Raw genomic sequence first — 17,707 nt, 5'->3', positions numbered from 1 at the left:
GTGTGCCATATCAAGATGCTGATTAGACACCATGATTAGTGCACAGGTGTGCCTTAGACTGTCCACAATAAAAGGCCACTCTGAAAGGTGCAGTTTTGTTTTATTGGGGGGGGATACCAGTCAGTATCTGGTGTGACCACCATCTGCCTCATGCAGTGCAACACATCTCCTTCGCATAGAGTTAATCAGGTTGTCAACTGTGGCCTGTGGAATGTTGGTCCACTCCTCTTCAATGGCTGTGCGAAGTTGCTGGATATTGGCAGGAACTGGTACACGCTGTTGTATACGCCGGTGCAGAGCATCCCAAACATGCTCAATGGGTGACATGTCCGGTGAGTATGCCAGCCATGCAAGAACTGGGACATTTTCAGCTTCCAAGAATTGTGTACAGATCCTTGCAACATGGGGCCGTGCATTATCCTGCTGCAACATGAGGTGATGTTCTTGGATGTATGGCACAACAATGGGCCTCAGGATCTCGTCACAGTATCTCTGTGCATTCAAAATGCCATCAATAAAATGCACCTGTGTTCTTCGTCCATAACAGATGCCTGCCCATACCATAACCCCACCGCCACCATGGGCCACTCGATCCACGACATTGACATCAGAAAACCGCTCACCCACATGACGCCACACACGCTGTCTGCCATCTGCCCTGAACAGTGTGAACCGGGATTCATCCGTGAAGAGAACACCTCTCCAACATGCCAAACGCCAGCGAATGTGAGCATTTGCCCACTCAAGTCAGTTACGACGACGAACTGGAGTCAGGTCGAGACCCCGATGAGGACGACGAGCATGCAGATGAGCTTCCCTGAGACGGTTTCTGACAGTTTGTGCAGAAATTCTTTGGTTATGCAAACCGATTATGTCAGCAGCTGTCCGAGTGGCTGGTCTCAGACGATCTTGGAGGTGAACATGCTGGATGTGGAGGTCCTGGGCTGGTGTGGTTACACGTGGTCTGCGGTTGTGAGGCTGGTTGGATGTACTGCCAAATTCTCTGAAACGCCTTTGGAGATGGCTTATGGTAGAGAAATGAACATTCAATACATGAGCAACAGCTCTGGTTGACATTCCTGCTGTCAGCATGCCAATTGCACGCTCCCTCAAATCTTGCGACATCTGTGGCATTGTGCTGTGTGATAAAACTGCAGCTTTCAGAGTGGCCTTTTATTGTGGACAGTCTAAGGCACACCTGTGCACTAATCATGGTGTCTAATCAGCATCTTGATATGGCACACCTGTGAGGTGGGATGGATTATCTCAGCAAAGGAGAAGTGCTCACTATCACAGATTTAGACTGGTTTGTGAACAATATTTGAGGGAAATGGTGATATTGTGTATGTGGAAAAAGTTTTAGATCTTTGAGTTCATCTCATACAAAATGGGAGCAAAACCAAAAGTGTTGCGTTTATATTTTTGTTGAGTATATGTGACGTGCGTGCGCGTGTGTGTCACGCCCCTCACAACACATGCGGTGTGTGTGCTCACACATGGGTGACATGACATTCATATCGCCAGCTGAATGTGTATTTGATCTGACGGTCCGTTTCTCCTGGCACAGCTTGTCTAGGTGCGCGCTATGCGGTGGCTCCAGCCCGTGGCAAAGGCGATATGTTTTTTAATGTATTTCCCCGTGAGCACAGCAGGCACATACACGCATGTCATGGTGGACAGTTGTAAGGTCACGTCCTTCAAAACACGGTACGTGTTCTCCAGTTGCAGCGTCCAGGTCCAGAGATCTCAGCAGCAGCCGCTGTGTGCAGGCACGCTAATCTGTCCATTTAGCCCACAGAACAAAGCGTCACTCTCCTTTTCTTCGCTGTGTGGTCACTTTTTTTTAGTTATTTGTTATGTAACTGTGTATGTAGTTATTGTAGTAATTATTTATATACCTGACTCGACATAAGAGCGCACTGCTTCCTTCATGTCATTTCATGACTGCACTTCTATGACCACGGGTCATATACAGAGTCACAGAGGGATCATACATTGTCCGTTCAATAAGAGGGATTACATATGGGAAATTGCGGTGTTTTTATGGCTCAGTGTTTTCTGGGTTCGCTCTTGCAGGCCGTTTCGCTATGATTTGTACCTATTCGTGCTGTGTGTGAAGGGGCTCTTACATTTGCAGTCAGCATGAGCAATCCATATCTGCATGTCTGTTTCAAGTTCGGAGTTGATGCAATATGAACAGCCACATCCCCCAAACAGCCTGTAACACCACCATATCCACTTCAGCACCTAAGACATCACTTTTTTCCTGGTACAGGGACTGCTACACTAACCTAAAGATGTCATTATGGCTGTTTTGCAAAACTGGCTGACCTTTCCATAGTTGTACTCATGTCAAACAAATGCAGGTATGCAGAATGTTCAGTGTGTGTGTGTGTGCGTGCATGTCAGGGAAGGATGGTGGCAAAGGGAACCTACACAGAGCTGCAACACTCTGGAGTAGACTTTATCTCGCTACTGAAGAAAGACGAAGACCAGGAGCAACAGCAGCCACCTCAAGAAATACTTGCGCGGACCCGAACTCTGTCCCAGAACTCTGTCATTTCCCAGACATCTTTGACTGAATGCAGAGATGGAGACCTTTTACCGGTTTGTAATTCATTTATTTTTTTCTTTGTCTCGTCAGATGATCGACATTTGCCCTTTTTAATTTTGTCATTAAAAGGATAAATTGAAACAGAAGGGAAGGCGGTGTTTTGGTCTGAGATACTGTTGCTTTTAACCCACTCTCACCTCTGGATGGGAGTGGGTGTCTTGTTGCTGGTTTATTGTTTGTTTTCCTCTTGTTGTTCATAGTCTCCCTGACACTCCCTTTTTTGCTGACAACACACCTCCAGAATCCTTAATTTTTTAGATTTTACATTAACAGGAGTTTTCTTTTTCCTAATAATGTAACAGAATCATTAATGGAGCAGATATATTTCTTTGCCACAGACGCCTCTGCTCATTATCATGGATCTAGATTAAACCAAAGGAAAGGCTAATAGTGATATTATAAAACATTCAACAAATGATGTGCAGCCTATGAGTTGGATAAAATGCCCATGCCATACCCACACCCCAAATCAAATAGTTAAATGTCTAAAGTCACAAAAGACTGTGGAATACAACAAACCCATTGACGCAGGCATGCCGCACGACTACTGCCTGATGTACGACGGCTCCAGGCTCACCTGCAGGAAAAAAAAGCCTCTCACAATACCGGCAGTTCGTGCTATCTCCAGACTGTCAGATTGACCACCGTATAAGCATTCACTGCTCAACTCTGCTTAATAACTCAGTGCTGAGGACTCGAGCAAGGAAGACTTGTCCGATTCCTAACACTAGCTATCATGGTTGGCCATTCTAATCAAAATCCTTACCATTCTACAAATTTATATAATCGCTAGTTTATACCGCCCATCTCTATCTTTAACATGGCAGGTCTGTTTACCCGCACACAAACTGGAGCATCAAAAAAAAAAAACATGACACTGCATCAAAATGGAAAAAAAAATCAGCGTGGAACTATGCACAGTATTTAACTTGCAGTCTAGGATAATAGAACACAATCTGTGTGATGGTTGTGTAAAATTACCGTACACCCTTCTGGTCAAAATTATTGGCACCCATGAATTTTAAGTACATAATTTAAAATGTATAAGGAAATATATGCAAATGAACCAAAATATTTAATAATGTCCAGAGTTATTGAATAAGAATTTTCTGGTATGATATGAAGAACAACAAATTTCCTATTTGGTCACAAGCATCTGGTACAAATCTCTACAGCAAGAGTTGAAACTCCCAGGGGGATCATTTGGCACAGTGCAAAATTAATAATTATGCCCTGAGCAGGGGCGCTGCCCGGGATTTTGGGCCCCATGAAAAGTAATCTTACTGCCCCCCCATATTATTTTGTCAGTATTATAATTGTATTAGGGCCCCCTCTGGGCCCATGTCAATCATGGGCCCCTAGAATCCTTCTTATTCTCCCCTTTTCAGCACCCCCGGCACTGAGGTAAACCTCTGTTTCAAATTTGAAGGAACAAACCACAAATGCTGTGGTGTAGAAATGTATTAATATCTGGTCTGATTTCTAATACTTTGTTATAGCTCACACTAAATTGTTTGATAGTCAAACCAAATTTAACATAAAACAGGCAAAATGCTGTTAATGTTAATGAAACATTTTAAGCAGAAATCTTTATAATCGTTTGAGTTGTATGGATTGGAAGATGGTTGCATGTAGCCTTGTTAATGTAAACTTTATTTTATTGCACTGAAACATACACAATAACTGTAAAGTTCTTTAAATCAGTTGCAACAGCTGTTCTCATTGACCTTACAGAATGTGTTAAAAATTTCTTACATGTAGGCTCAACTGTTTTGATTCATATGCTTTGGACTCTTGAGTAATGACTGAGGAGGCTGTGACATCAGTTTTCCCCTCAGTGGATATATACTGTGTAGTATTTCATATGCTGGAACAAATGACATGACAACTGCAGACTGCATGAGTTTAATGCATGATGTTTGTCCTGAGCTGTATCTGTGGTTTCCCACACAGGGAGAAACTGTACAGACGATGATGGAGGAGAACCGAGCTGAGGGAACCATCAGAGCGAGTCTGTACATCAAATATCTGAGAACTGGAGCCCCCGTTGTGATTCTTCTTGGTGTACTGCTGCTCAACTTTGCAGCTGAGGTGTGCAAAATGACTAACTGTAGGCACAGTCCAAGACAGGATTTACTCACTACCACTACTGGCAATTCAAATATGAGCACAATTTTAATTCAGTGAAGTGTTGTTTTTTTGTTTGTTTTTTTTAAATTGCGTGCTTTACAATCTCCATGAAAATTCAGGAAGGTATATATTATATTCCAATTCTAAGGTGGAACTATGCTAGTATATAAAGGTATATCTAAAAAGGAAGAGTAAAATAGGAGAGTGGAAAAGAGTAGAGTAGAGCCAATTAGGTGCCTGGTCTTGAGAACCAGGGATGGTAGGTTAAAAAGCTTTTTTCCATGGGAGATTATAGAGAATATAGAAATCTGTTATTAAATTTCAGTATTTAGTCATTTTAAAGAAGTAAACAAACATTGCTTCTTCTTCTTCATCTAGGTAGCATACATTATGCAGGACTGGTGGCTGTCTCACTGGTAAGAATAAAACCATCTGGTGGGTATTTTACAAAACCTAGATTACAGGTAAACTGAGTGTCTCCAGTCAGTCTTCAGTGCCAATTTAATTTGTAACTCTAAACTCACCAGTCACATTTTGTTGAGTTTTTTTTTTTGTTGTTCTTGTAAATGACCTTTTAACTCATCAGGGCTAATGAGCAAGAGATGCTGGCCAAGAATTCCACCATGATTCAAGATGGACCGAATGGGACACAACAGCTGGACAGAGACTTCTATCTGGGTGTTTATGGAGGTAATCAAACCACAGATGTTAAGTTTTGACTTGGCATTCTCGGTTATGTCAGTTGTGAGTAGTGTTGTATAAAGTACCGGAAAATCACACTTAAGTAAAAGTACAGATACCCATTAAAACAATGACTTTGGTAGAAGTTCAAGTCACTGATTGAAATGCTACTCAAGTAAAAGTCTTAAAGTATCTAGTATTTATTGTACTTAAATATGACAAGTAATGTAAAACTAAATGTATTCGAGTATTAAAAGTAAAAGTACAAGTAAATGTTAATAATCAAAAACGGACTGATTTTTTTTTTTTTATATTACAAAGTTTATCTAGGCTTGTAAATGACTGGTAGTATTAGTCAAAATACTGAAAATTGTGCACATCACACAAAAACACTTCAGAAACGAGGTTTCAAAACCTAAACAAGAGTAGGCTACGCACTAGGTGTTCACAGGAAACATTTATTTCTATATGTATTTATTTATTTTCATTATGTGGTTTTATCTTTTCTGTTTTGTTTCATTATGTTCTTTTTGTCTCTTTCTCCAAAATTTCTCCAAACATTATTAGTCTATTATTATTGACTATTATTGTCTATTATGTAGACTATTATTGTTTTTGCTATTATTATTAATATATAAATAAAAATAAATTTAAAAAAATTACAATTTGACTCTTTTACGACAACGAACGCTGAGCCATTAATTATACAGAAAACAAATCAACACAAATGTGCTGATGCGAACAGCTTAATGCTAACAACTTAATGCTAACATTGAAAACGCCATAGACACGCTAACGTGTTAGCATCGGCCCCGTTTTTAAGTTCTACAATACATCTATCAACTGTTTCAGAAGACCATAACAGGTCGGTTTAACATAAAAATATTAAATATTACTCAGACGTAATGCTCTTCAGGGTTTTAGCGGGAAACATTAGGATAAAGCGAAAAACGTCCCATGAATCGTGGATCGAAGCACTGCCTTGATTGGTTCAAGGTTCAAAGCAAAGCCGCGCTGCAGAAAAGTTGATTATAGACCCGCTGCAGGTCTGTAATCAATGTAGAGAAATTATCATTTTCCTGACAAACACCCCTCAAGTGTGCAACTGCAAAAAAGCCTACCGGACATGCCTCATGACAAATCGGCCTGACTTCGTTGCAGTCACTAGTAATCAGTGGTGTCTCTGGGTGAAAACACGACTTTTTTCGTGTGTGTGTGTGTCTCTGTGTGTTTTGTAACGAGTAACGGCATGGCGCATAGAAAATGTATCGGCGTAGAAGTATGTATGCAATTAAGGTCAGAAATGTAGTGAAGTAAAAGTGAAAGTAAGCTGAATTGAAAAAAAAAAAAAACTAAAAGTAAAGTGCAAAGTCTCCCAAAACGTACTTGAATGAATGAATGAATGAATACTGTTTATTTCGAACATTTGATACAACAACAATTACAAGATAGATCAGTAAAGACAACAACAAAAAAGTTCCTACTGTGTACCCAACATGTCCGAAAAGGGGTAGGGTGAAGCATCAGCTTATTTATCCCTACCCCTTCTTCCCCACAACCAGTAATACCCTTTGCCACATATACACATAGATTCCTACACACCTAAACCGATATCAATATATATATATATATATACATATATATACACATACATATATGCATACACACATCAACATACATACACATATACATACACATATATACACATATACATACACAAACATAAATATACACCTACACATACCTACTTACATACAAAATACTATATATTTACAAGCCGAAGCAAAAAACAAAAACACCCTAACCCTCATTACCCTTCCTCCTCCCTATACCCAGAAAAAAACACATTTTTGTACCGCTGTTTGAACTGGTTCATGCTTGGACATTGCTTGAGCCCCACTCCCAATCTGTTCCACATCCTCACCCCACAGACAGAAATACAGAAACCTTTTAATGTTGTTCGTGCCCACTGATGCTTTAAATTAAATTTCCCCCTCAGACTGTAATCCCCTGATCTGTTAAAAAACATATTTTTAATATTTGCTGGAAGTAAATTGTTTATTGCTTTATACACAATTTGTACTGTTTGAAAATGAACCAAGTCTGTGAATTTTAAGAATTTGGATTGTAAAAATAGTGGATTTGTATGATCTCTATAGCCAGTATTATGAATAATTCTTATAGCTCTTTTCTGCATTACTGATAGTGATTGTGTTGTACCTTTATAAGTATTACCCCATACCTCTGCACAGTACTGTAAATATGGTAAAACCAGTGAGCAGTAAAGAATGCGGAGTGAGTTGTGGTCCAGAATATGTTTCGCTTTGTTTAGAACTGAAATGCTTCTTGACAGTTTACTTTGTATATGTTTTATATGAGTCTTCCAGTTTATCTTATCATCTATTATCACCCCCAGAAACTTATTTTCATGTACCCTTTCAATATCTACCCCCTCGACTTGTAACTGAACCTGTATGTCTGTATTACAATAGCCAAATAACATGTATTTTGTTTTACTTAAGTTTAATGATAATTTGTTTCTGTCAAACCATATTTTCAATTTTCCCATTTCTATACTGATCCTCCTCAGTAACTCCTGCAAATCCCCCCCTGAACAAAAAATGCTTGTCATCTGCAAATAATACAAATTTTAATATTTTGGAAACATTGACAATATCATTTATATAAATTAGAAACAATTTTGGACCCAATACTGACCCCTGTGGGACGCCACAAGCATTGTCCAAGCATGATGATGTATATTCCCCCAACTTCACAAACTGTTTTCTGTTACTTAAGTAGCTTCTCACCCAGTGCAACACCAACCCCCTAATCCCATACTGTTCAAGTTTATTGATTAATATGTCATGATTAATTGTATCAAAAGCCTTTTTAAGGTCTATAAATATTCCAACTGAATGTAATTTGTGGTCTATGGCATTTGTAATCTCCTCAACTGATTCTATTAATGCAAGTGATGTTGAACTATGTGCTCTGAATCCATATTGACTATCAGTAAGTAATTTATGTTTATTTATGAATTTGTCTAATCTATTATTGAATAACTTTTCTAATAATTTGGAAAATTGTGGAAGCAAAGAAACAGGTCTATAATTTGTGAAGTGGTGTCTATCCCCAGTCTTATACAGCGGCACAACCTTAGCTATTTTCATTTGATTGGGAAATTTACCGGTTTGAAATGATAAGTTACAGATGTATGTTAATGGTTCTACAATCCATTCAATGACCTGTTTTACCACCACCATATCAATTTCATTTAAATCGGTAGATGTTTTATATTTACAATTATTCACAATGTCTATAATTTCATTTCCATCCACTGCTGTGAGGAACATTGAACAGGGATTTCTTTCTATGAGATTATCCCAATCCTCAGGTTGGGAATCGGGAATTTTTTCTGCCAAGCTTGGGCCAATATTTACAAAAAAATTATTAAAACCGTTGACTACCTCATCCTTATTTTCCTTCTTGACATTATTATCAATGAAATACTGAGGGTAACTCTGTTTTTTATTACCATTTTTGATAATGCTATTTAATATATCCCATATTCCTTTAATATTTTTTATTATATAATATATTACTATAATATTCCTTCCTACATACGCGTATAATATTAGTTGATCTATTTTTGTATTTCTTATATCTATTTTCTGCCTCTTTAGTTTTATGAATTCTCTATACAGTGTATTTTTCTTATTACATGCATTTCGTAACCCTTTCGTCATCCATGGTCGAGCTTGGATTTTTTGTTTTCTGTAGTCTTGTTTAATTGGACAATTTTTATCATATAATGATGTAAATATTTGTAAAAAAGTTTCATATGCACTATCAACATCACTTTCACTGTATACCTTTTCCCAGTTTTGCTCCTGTAAATCCTTCTTTAGTGTGTTCATGTTTTCCTCTGTCCGCACTCGCCTGTATTTTATTTTCTCCTCTGGCTGATTCCGCCGATGGTTTCTATTATAAATGATGAAAACTGGTAGATGATCACTGTCATTGATTAATAATCCACTCAGTGTTATTCTCAATATCATTGCTGAATATATTATCAATTAAGGTAGCACTATGGGATGTAATTCTGCTTGGCCTGGTGATTTTTGGATATAAACTCATACTGTACATTATACTGATAAATTCATCTGTTATTTTATGCTTATTTGGATTGAGCAGATCAATATTTAAGTCACCACAAATGAACACAGTTTTTTGATTAGTTTTTGAGAACATTTTTCCCATACAGTCAGTGAATGTTTCAATACTAGATCCTGGTGCTCTATATATACAGCTGACTAATACATTTTTGCTTTTTTCTTCACATATTTCAATAGTTATACATTCTAATAAGTTATCAATCACAGTTGTCATATTGTCTACTATTTTATAATCCATGTTCTTATCCACATACACAGCCACTCCTCCTCCACTCTTATTTTTTCTGTTTACACAATTAAATTCATATCCATCCAGTTCAAAATCCATTCCTTTATCTTCATTGATCCATGTTTCTGATATAGCAATTATGTTAAATATTTTTTAAACTGACTTAAATATTCTTTAATGTTGTTAAAGTTTGCATATAGACTTATGCTGTTGAAATGGATTATTGATAATTTGTTATCCGTTTTAATGATCCGATTAAACTGTTCATCTGTATAATAGCAACAACTGTCATTGATATTTGAGAAGAAATTATTGTCCGGGTCTATATCGTGCTCCAAGTCCAGTACATTGTGGTCTGTGTATTTAAATGTTCTCAGTTCTACTTTTCCATGATCAGCAATCCTTTGAGTTATATCCTTCTTGTCTCCAGATGTAGATGAATAGGTAGTAGATGAATAGGTTCCTCTGGTCTGTGTCATGGTGTTGTGATGTGTTTGTGTCCTCATACCTTATTGGTCATATTTGTCCAGATCCTCGCTTTAAGAAACACTATTGTTCATATTTGTCCAGCTCCTCGATGTTCCTTATTGCCATGACTTTTGCTTGTTCTGGTGATCCGTTCAGTTTGATGAATATTTTACAGTTTGAAGTCCATGTGTGCTGGATTTTTCCCTGTTTCTTCAAGAAGCGTGCTTTCCTGGCGATGTCGGCATTCCGTTTGGTGAGATGTTCATTGATGAATACGTTTGTCCCTTTCAGTTTTCTTCCTTGTTTTAACAGTGCTGTTTTGTGTTTTCTGTTGATGAATCTCATGATGACGGTTCGTTTATCACCGTCATTTCTCCGGGGCAGAGGGTGGCACGCTTCAATGTTATTTAAATCCATTTCTATACCTTTAGATAGGAGGAAATCAGCAACCTGTTTTTCCACAGAGCTGACCTCCTGTTCACTGGGCTCCCCTCCACTCTCATCTGTTACCGCCCGTGCGTAGGACCGTGGTTTGATATGAAGACCTGTGATGATGACGTCGTTAATTCTGGTGTACTGCTCCAATTCAGCCACTCTATTTTCCAGCTGCACCAGATGCCGGTCTTTCTCGGCATTCTGGAGCCGTAATGCCTTCACCTCCTCCACCAGATCCATAATTGATTTCTGTTGCTGCTTCACAACAGAAATCTCCTCTGATAGAAAGTCCAGAGATTTTTTAATATCGTCACCTTCCTCCGCTGTCAGAACCTTCTTAGGCCCCATGGTCGGCTTATGAGCAGCTTGTCGATCGCCGATGTTAACAGCCTGCGTTGTTTGTCACTGGGATGGATCTGCACTGCGCTGGTGCCGCGCGGCCTCGGTGTTTCCGCGCTGATGGATCCGCGGTGGCTGCACGAGGCCTCGGGGAAGCGGCACTCGTGACGCGCGGCTCTAATGACGCAGCGCGCGGCCTCAGTGAATTCACCACGTTGGGCGGGCCTCGGACGTTGTTGCTGTCCAGTCGCGGGGCTAAGTTGCCGGTTGAGGTGGTATTCCCACTGTCCGGGTTGGCAAACACCGGCGTGGCAGATGGCAACTACAAACACCACCTCTGAAAACTCAGGTACAAACTTTTTGCAGCTCTCTCTGACGACACGCAGCTCTGACTGACTGTAACTGTCACAAAGCCATAGTGTTTTTTTTTTCTTCACTACTGTACTTAAGTACAGTAGTGAAGTATTTTTACTTTGTTACTGTACAACACTGGTTGTGAGTAACAGAATATTTTGGTGGTATTTTTTTTTTTTTTTTAGGTGTGTCTGCAGCCATCATTGTTTTTGGATATCTTAGGAATTTGATTCTGTTCAACATTCTGGTGAGGGCTGCACAGTCCTTGCACAACCGTATGTTCAACGCTGTACTCCGCACACCAGTGCACTTTTTTGATGTCAATCCTATCGGTAAGCAAAAAGTTGTGTTGCTTGTGTTTTTTGTTTTTAATTAATAAAAGAAAATAGAGCATGTAATTTGACTTGCTAGGATTTTATTACACATTTACTTAAAAAAAGTAAGTTTCTGACTAAAAAGAAAAGTTCTTACAACCTCTACTCTAAAAGGGTTTGTGCTTTGCTTCTGTCTTTCTGTCAGGTAGAGTTTTAAACAGATTTTCTAAGGACGTTGGCCAACTGGATTCCAACTTACCCTGGACCATTGTGGACTTTCTACAGGTGAGGATGGATTGAGATGATAAACCACAAAGAGGAGCTCATCCCTGGGGAGCCACTGGGGACAATTACAGTCACCCCATCTCTCTTCCCTTCACCTAACATACCACATGACAGTTACAAGGTGTTGAAATCTTTACCTACAAAATGGCTCACTACTTGCTCCATTACCGGTAACCAATGTTGCATGCTAGCAACAAGGCTGTTGTTTTCCAGTGGCTAAAACGCAAATTTGCACGAGCTATTTCAGATTAGCCCTGATCAAAGAAATCAACATCTCTCCAGATTTCAGAAATGGCCCGTTAAGTCGTCTTTTCAGTCATTGTCTGCACTGAAGTCTGTGGTGCTTTAATCCCTGGTCACATCGATTAATGAACGAAGCCACGTAGCGTTTTTTTTTTTTTTGTTTGTTTGTTTTTTAGTACGAGTGGAGTTATTCAAGAAACATGGAAGAATAGTGACTCTCACAGGCAGATTAGTCAGCTAATGAGGTTCATCTTTGAGTGTGGTGCTAATTTCAGGAAGTTCAAAATTTAGCAGAAATAGTGCGGGGCAATTTGGTACGAGGTACTACGAGGACAAACAAGGATGTTAGTGGTGAGTACGAGGCTGTTAGAGACCCGTTATTTGAGTACCTGACAGCTACGAGAACAGGACAGGCTATGTGCAACAGAGCAGGTTCCACTCTGAGAAAGCCCTTGTAGCCTTTTTTTTTAACATTTGTTTCCTGCAATTCCTTCAGAAGAACATCGTATATGTGACTCATTATTCGGATAATCACTGAAATTTCTGACAAATCCATACGTGGCTCATTATTCATGGCTTTATTATTCGGTGTGACCAGGGCTTTGTTCTGTGTAGTCCTGTTTTAACATTTCTCTTTTCTTTTGGCACTTTTCCCGTGGTGTGTTCAGAGGTTTCTAGTCCAAAAACGTCTTTCTCCACTGCTTCGTAGAGTTTTCCTTTCATCCTCTGATTTGAATCTTCACTGAACCTCGTCTTTTCATCTGTTGTGGTTCATGATGGAGTGGATAATCTGAGATTTGTGTATGCAGTAGATTCTGAGAAATCTGTGACCTCATTTAAGAAACTTGAGGTAGGCTGATTAATGTTGCCACAGAAACTAAAGCCCTGCATACTGCTTCCACAAATACTCAACCTGATCCAAAAACAGTGTGCCTGTTCAGATCATATTTCAGCAACTAGCAGAGCTTACTTGGAGATGCCAAAGGTGGAAGTGAAATGTGCATATCCTCCCTGAAACAGAATCTAGAAGCAGGTGTTATTCAAGTTTGGGAAGAAAACTACGTCCTTTCCACACTTGGCTGAAGTATCTTCATTAGAGTGGGGTTAAAATGTACTGGAGGAGAGTGGAGCAGGGCAGTCTGCAGTGGCTGAGCAACTGAGCACAAGAGTGTACAGCTCCATGAGCGGAAATACCCGTCATTCTGTTGATGTCTTCCATCAATGGTTTTTCTTCTTGCGCCGAGTTCATACTGCTGTCCCATAGAGTCCCTCACCTCACTGTATTTAATGAATTATTGAATGAAATCTAAAACTTATTTAGTGACTTGGAAATGTTCATGTTCATGCATCTGTCTGGTGATTTTTCTAAAGGAAACTTCATGTATAAGTTATTGGTATTAAAATAATCCATATTTTATTCAATTACTTATGGCCTCTGAAAAGTGGAGGGACTCTATTAGCAAGAATTCTTAAATTCCTCATTCCATATTTTTGTTACACCTTCAAATTAAACTTAAAAGTCTGCACTATAAGCACACCTTGACACCTCCGCCCAATTTAAACTCTGTTCATGTACAGAAGCAAAAACACAGAAATTGTAAGTAAGTTTGTAAGTGTTTTCAGCGGGCGGGGGGGGGGGGGGAGTCAGATTACAGCTATAGTTACTAGCAATCTCTGCTCTAAATGAGGTTTTATGACCGCAGTTCTAAAGATGTAAAAATTCATCAGGTGAGCAACAAGTTAACATTCAGCACTAAAGCCCCTGTTAAAGCAGTCTAAAGTCCAGCCTCATTGGATGCGCTCCAGCAGATTTCCTTAATTAATCAGCTGAGTTGAGTTTGTGCTTTGTTACTTTGTTTCATTCATTTGTCTGGGCTTGGGACCGGCCTTCAGAATGTACTGGCTGCACACCCCATGTGGCTCAGTTGGTAATACAGAAGAATTTCCTGACATGGCCACACAGAACTGTAATGTTTCCTTATATCCTGTATTTTATTGTCTGAAAATCTTTAGCAGCTTGTGGACTTGGCATATTTTGCCAAAGTATAACACAAGAATTTTGGATTGCATATGAATTAGATTGTAATGTTAAGCTATCCTTGTACCACACAAACCATCTTTATCGACAGCCAAACAGGCTAGCCATATTAGGCCAGCTCCAGCCCTGAGTGGTGCCATCTGCACACTAAGGTTCTGCACCTACACACCTAAGGACTCAGAAATCCTCAGGCAACCGTCCTCTTTGCAGGCGGCAGGTCTGCAGTGGTTTAGTAAAAGTACACAGCAGTGAGGCTATTGGACAACCCATTCAGCCTCTTGAGACTGTGTCTTCAGAACCTTTAGCATTCTAGTATTAAAGCCTGCATTGATAACACTATAATATGAATAGTAAAGGACAGCAATATTACATTTTTTTTTTTTTTTTTTTAATCAAGAAATTGTCAGAAAACTGAGTGGGAGCACAACAAACAATACACCAATGCTCTGGGGAAAAAAAGACAAATCCACTTTTTATTGGCTCAAATGGGGTGGTACACGAACTGCTGCAGGCTGAGATTATCATACAGTCATGTTTTTTTCTTTCGTTCCTCATAAAGTGCCTTTTCCATGGGACAGCGCACAAAGGTTCTCTGGCGTGTACTGACTGAAAAGTCAGTTCACACCAGCACTTGCTGCGTGGGTGTGGGAGAAGTTCTCCTGCAGTGTGTTGCACAACCAGCGCTGTAGGGGAGACCGGGGACCCCCTCCCCACAGAAAATGTTTTAACTTATAACTCTCTGAAACATTGTTGCAGGTCAAATTTTGTGTAGTAAAGCCATAGTGTTGTTTTTTTTTTCTCTCTCTCTCTCTCTCTCTCTTTGTTACAGCCTTACTTGAAAGCTAAAATAAACAAGGCATCAGGCCAAAACATGGAATCCTGTAAAAATGTACCTGTGTCAGAGCCAATGAACCAGGCACTTCTGGTGCCCTGCTTTGGCTGCCCATCAGCATGTTTGTAAAATAAAAATACTACTCTATTATTGTGGGAGGGGGATTGGTCCGTGCCATCAGTCTTATAGCCATCATTATTAACTACCTATACTTCATTAATTTGCTGTCAAATGTCAATATAATACTAGTATTAAGATGTAACTAGACAATTAGGTTTTTAAATTATTAAAACCAGTTTTAATAACACTATCCCAAATCGATATCTGATCAAATCGAAATAATCGATTCTGAATCTTAAGAATCAGAATCGAATCGATTCTTGAAATTTGAATCGATGCCCAGCTCTAATCATAAAGGTTAAGGTTTCTTGAAGTTGGGGGGGGGAGTATTTTCCCATTTTACAAAAGTTGTAAATACGTGGAAAAATGAAATTACTTTTCAGCCTTTAATTTGTATTTTATTCTGCTGATTAGGTGTGTCTTCAGGTTCTTGGGGTGATCTCTGTTGCAGCATCTGTGATTCCCTGGGTTCTCATCCCTGTGATCCCCCTTCTCATAATCTTCCTTGTCCTCCGTCGCTACTTTTTGAAGACCTCCAGAGATGTAAAACGCCTGGAAGCTACCAGTAAGTGTCTACAGTTTCTGCATTTGTTTAACATTAAAGTTCATGACTTCTAAAGCTATGTGCACTCAGCCCTTGTTAAGGCTATAATCAGCAAGTGTTTGTGTCCAGAAAGTATTCAGCTACATTTTATGTTACAGCCTCTTTCCAAAATGGATGAATTTATTTTTTCCTCAGACTTCTACACACAGTACCCCATAATGACAGTGTCTATTTTTTTTTAAGTTTTTGCAAATTTATTAATAAAAAAAAATAAAAAACCTAAAAAAAAATCACATGTATACAAGTATTCACAGCCTTTGCCATGTTGTTCAAAATTGAGTTTGGGTGCATCCTGTTTGTGCTTATCCTTGAGATGTTTCTACAGTTTAATTGAGGTCCTCCTGGGGTAAATTCAGTTGATTGGACCTGATTTGGAAAGGCACGCACGTGTGTACATATAACGTCTCTCAGTTGACAGTGCATGTCAAAGTACAAACCAAGCATGAAGTTAAAGGAATTGTCTATAGACCTTTGTCTCGAGACAAAAATCTGGGGAAGGGTACAGAAACATTTCTGCTGCTTTAAAGGTTCCAGTGAGCACAGTGGCCTCCATCATCTGTAAATAGAAGTAGTTCGGATCCACCTGGACTCTTCAGAGAACTGACCGTCCATCTAAACTGAGAGATTGGGGAAGATGGGCCTTCATCCGGGAGGTAACCAAGAACCCAATGGTCGCTGTCAGAGCTCCAGCATTCCTCTGTGGAGAAAGGGGGACTTTCCAGAAGGACAGCCATCTCTGCAGCAATCCACCAATCAGGCCTGTATGGTAGAGTGGCCAGATGGAAGCCATTCTTTAGTAAAGGGCACATGGCAACCTGCCTGGAGCTTTCCAAAAGGTACCTGAAGGATTTTCAGGCCACAAGAAACATTTGCTGGTCTGAGACAACTCTCAGACCAATTGAACTCTTTGACGTGAATGCCAAGTGTCCTGTTTGGTGGAAACAGGCACCATCCCTACACCGAAGCATGGTGGTGGCAGCAGCATCATGCTGGATGTTTCTCACCAGCAGGAACTGAGAGAGTAGTCAGGACTGATGGAAAGATGAATGCAGCAATGTACAGAGACATCCTGGATGAAAACCTGCTCCAGAGCGCTCTTGACCTCAGACTGCGGCGACTGTTTATCTTTCAGCAGGGCAGTGACCCGAAGCACACAGCCAAGATATCAGAGGAGTGGCTTCAGGATAACTCTGTGAATGTCCTTGAGTGGTTCAGCCAGAGCCCAGACCTGAATCTGATTGGACACCTCTGGAGAGATCTGAAAATGGCTGTGCACTGACGCTCACCATCCAACCTGATGGAGCTTGAGAGGTGCTGCAACGCAGAATGGACAAAACTGCATAAAGACAGGAGCGCCATGCTTGTGGGGTCATATTCAAGAAGACTTGAGGCTGTAAGTGCTGACAACTGTGCATTAACAAAGTATTGAGCAAAGGGTGCGAATACTTATGTACACATGATTTCTTAGTTTTTTATTTTTAACAAATTTGCAAAAACTAAAAAAAAAAAAAACTTTTTCATGATGTCATTATGGGGTGTTGTGAGTAGAATTCTGAGGTGGAAAATTAATTTTATCCATTTTGGAGTAAGGCTGTAACATAACAAAATGTAGAAAGTTTTATATATAATACATTTCACACTTCTGGAGTTTCTTATATTTAGTAATATGACATACGTTAACCCAAGGAGTTAGATTGTTGCATTCTGAAAGTAACCATATTGAAAAATTGTTTATCCAAAGTGTGTGTGTGTGTGTGTAAAATCATGGTTGAACCAGAGAATACATGAAGCCAACTCACTGAACCATATTTTATAAGCCCATTGGTGTCTGCTGGATTCTGTA

The 17,707-nt window shown here is 39.6% G+C and overlaps 1 protein-coding gene across 3 annotated transcripts in view; it reads left to right on the top strand.

The window, feature by feature from the left end:
* LOC117515689 (multidrug resistance-associated protein 4-like) overlaps positions 1–17,707 on the top strand; it is a 216,465-nt gene that overhangs the window by 78,066 nt on the left and 120,692 nt on the right. For 2 of the 3 annotated variants that reach the window (XM_034176378.1, XM_034176371.1), the window contains exons 15-21: positions 2,410–2,607; positions 4,568–4,705; positions 5,123–5,160; positions 5,331–5,434; positions 11,614–11,760; positions 11,948–12,027; positions 15,675–15,825. In XM_034176378.1, the coding sequence (XP_034032269.1) occupies positions 2,410–2,607; positions 4,568–4,705; positions 5,123–5,160; positions 5,331–5,434; positions 11,614–11,760; positions 11,948–12,027; positions 15,675–15,825 (856 nt within the window). Of the gene's footprint in view, positions 1–2,409; positions 2,608–4,567; positions 4,710–5,122; positions 5,161–5,330; positions 5,435–11,613; positions 11,761–11,947; positions 12,028–15,674; positions 15,826–17,707 lie in introns of all 3 variants that reach the window. The other variant, XM_034176386.1, reaches the window with a different exon arrangement.

The sequence above is a fragment of the Thalassophryne amazonica genome, chromosome 1 (genome assembly GCF_902500255.1).
Source record: "Thalassophryne amazonica chromosome 1, fThaAma1.1, whole genome shotgun sequence".
Classification (NCBI taxonomy): domain Eukaryota; kingdom Metazoa; phylum Chordata; class Actinopteri; order Batrachoidiformes; family Batrachoididae; genus Thalassophryne; species Thalassophryne amazonica.
Note: the sequence above shows the minus strand (reverse complement) of the source record. Positions and strands in the feature narration are given on the sequence as shown.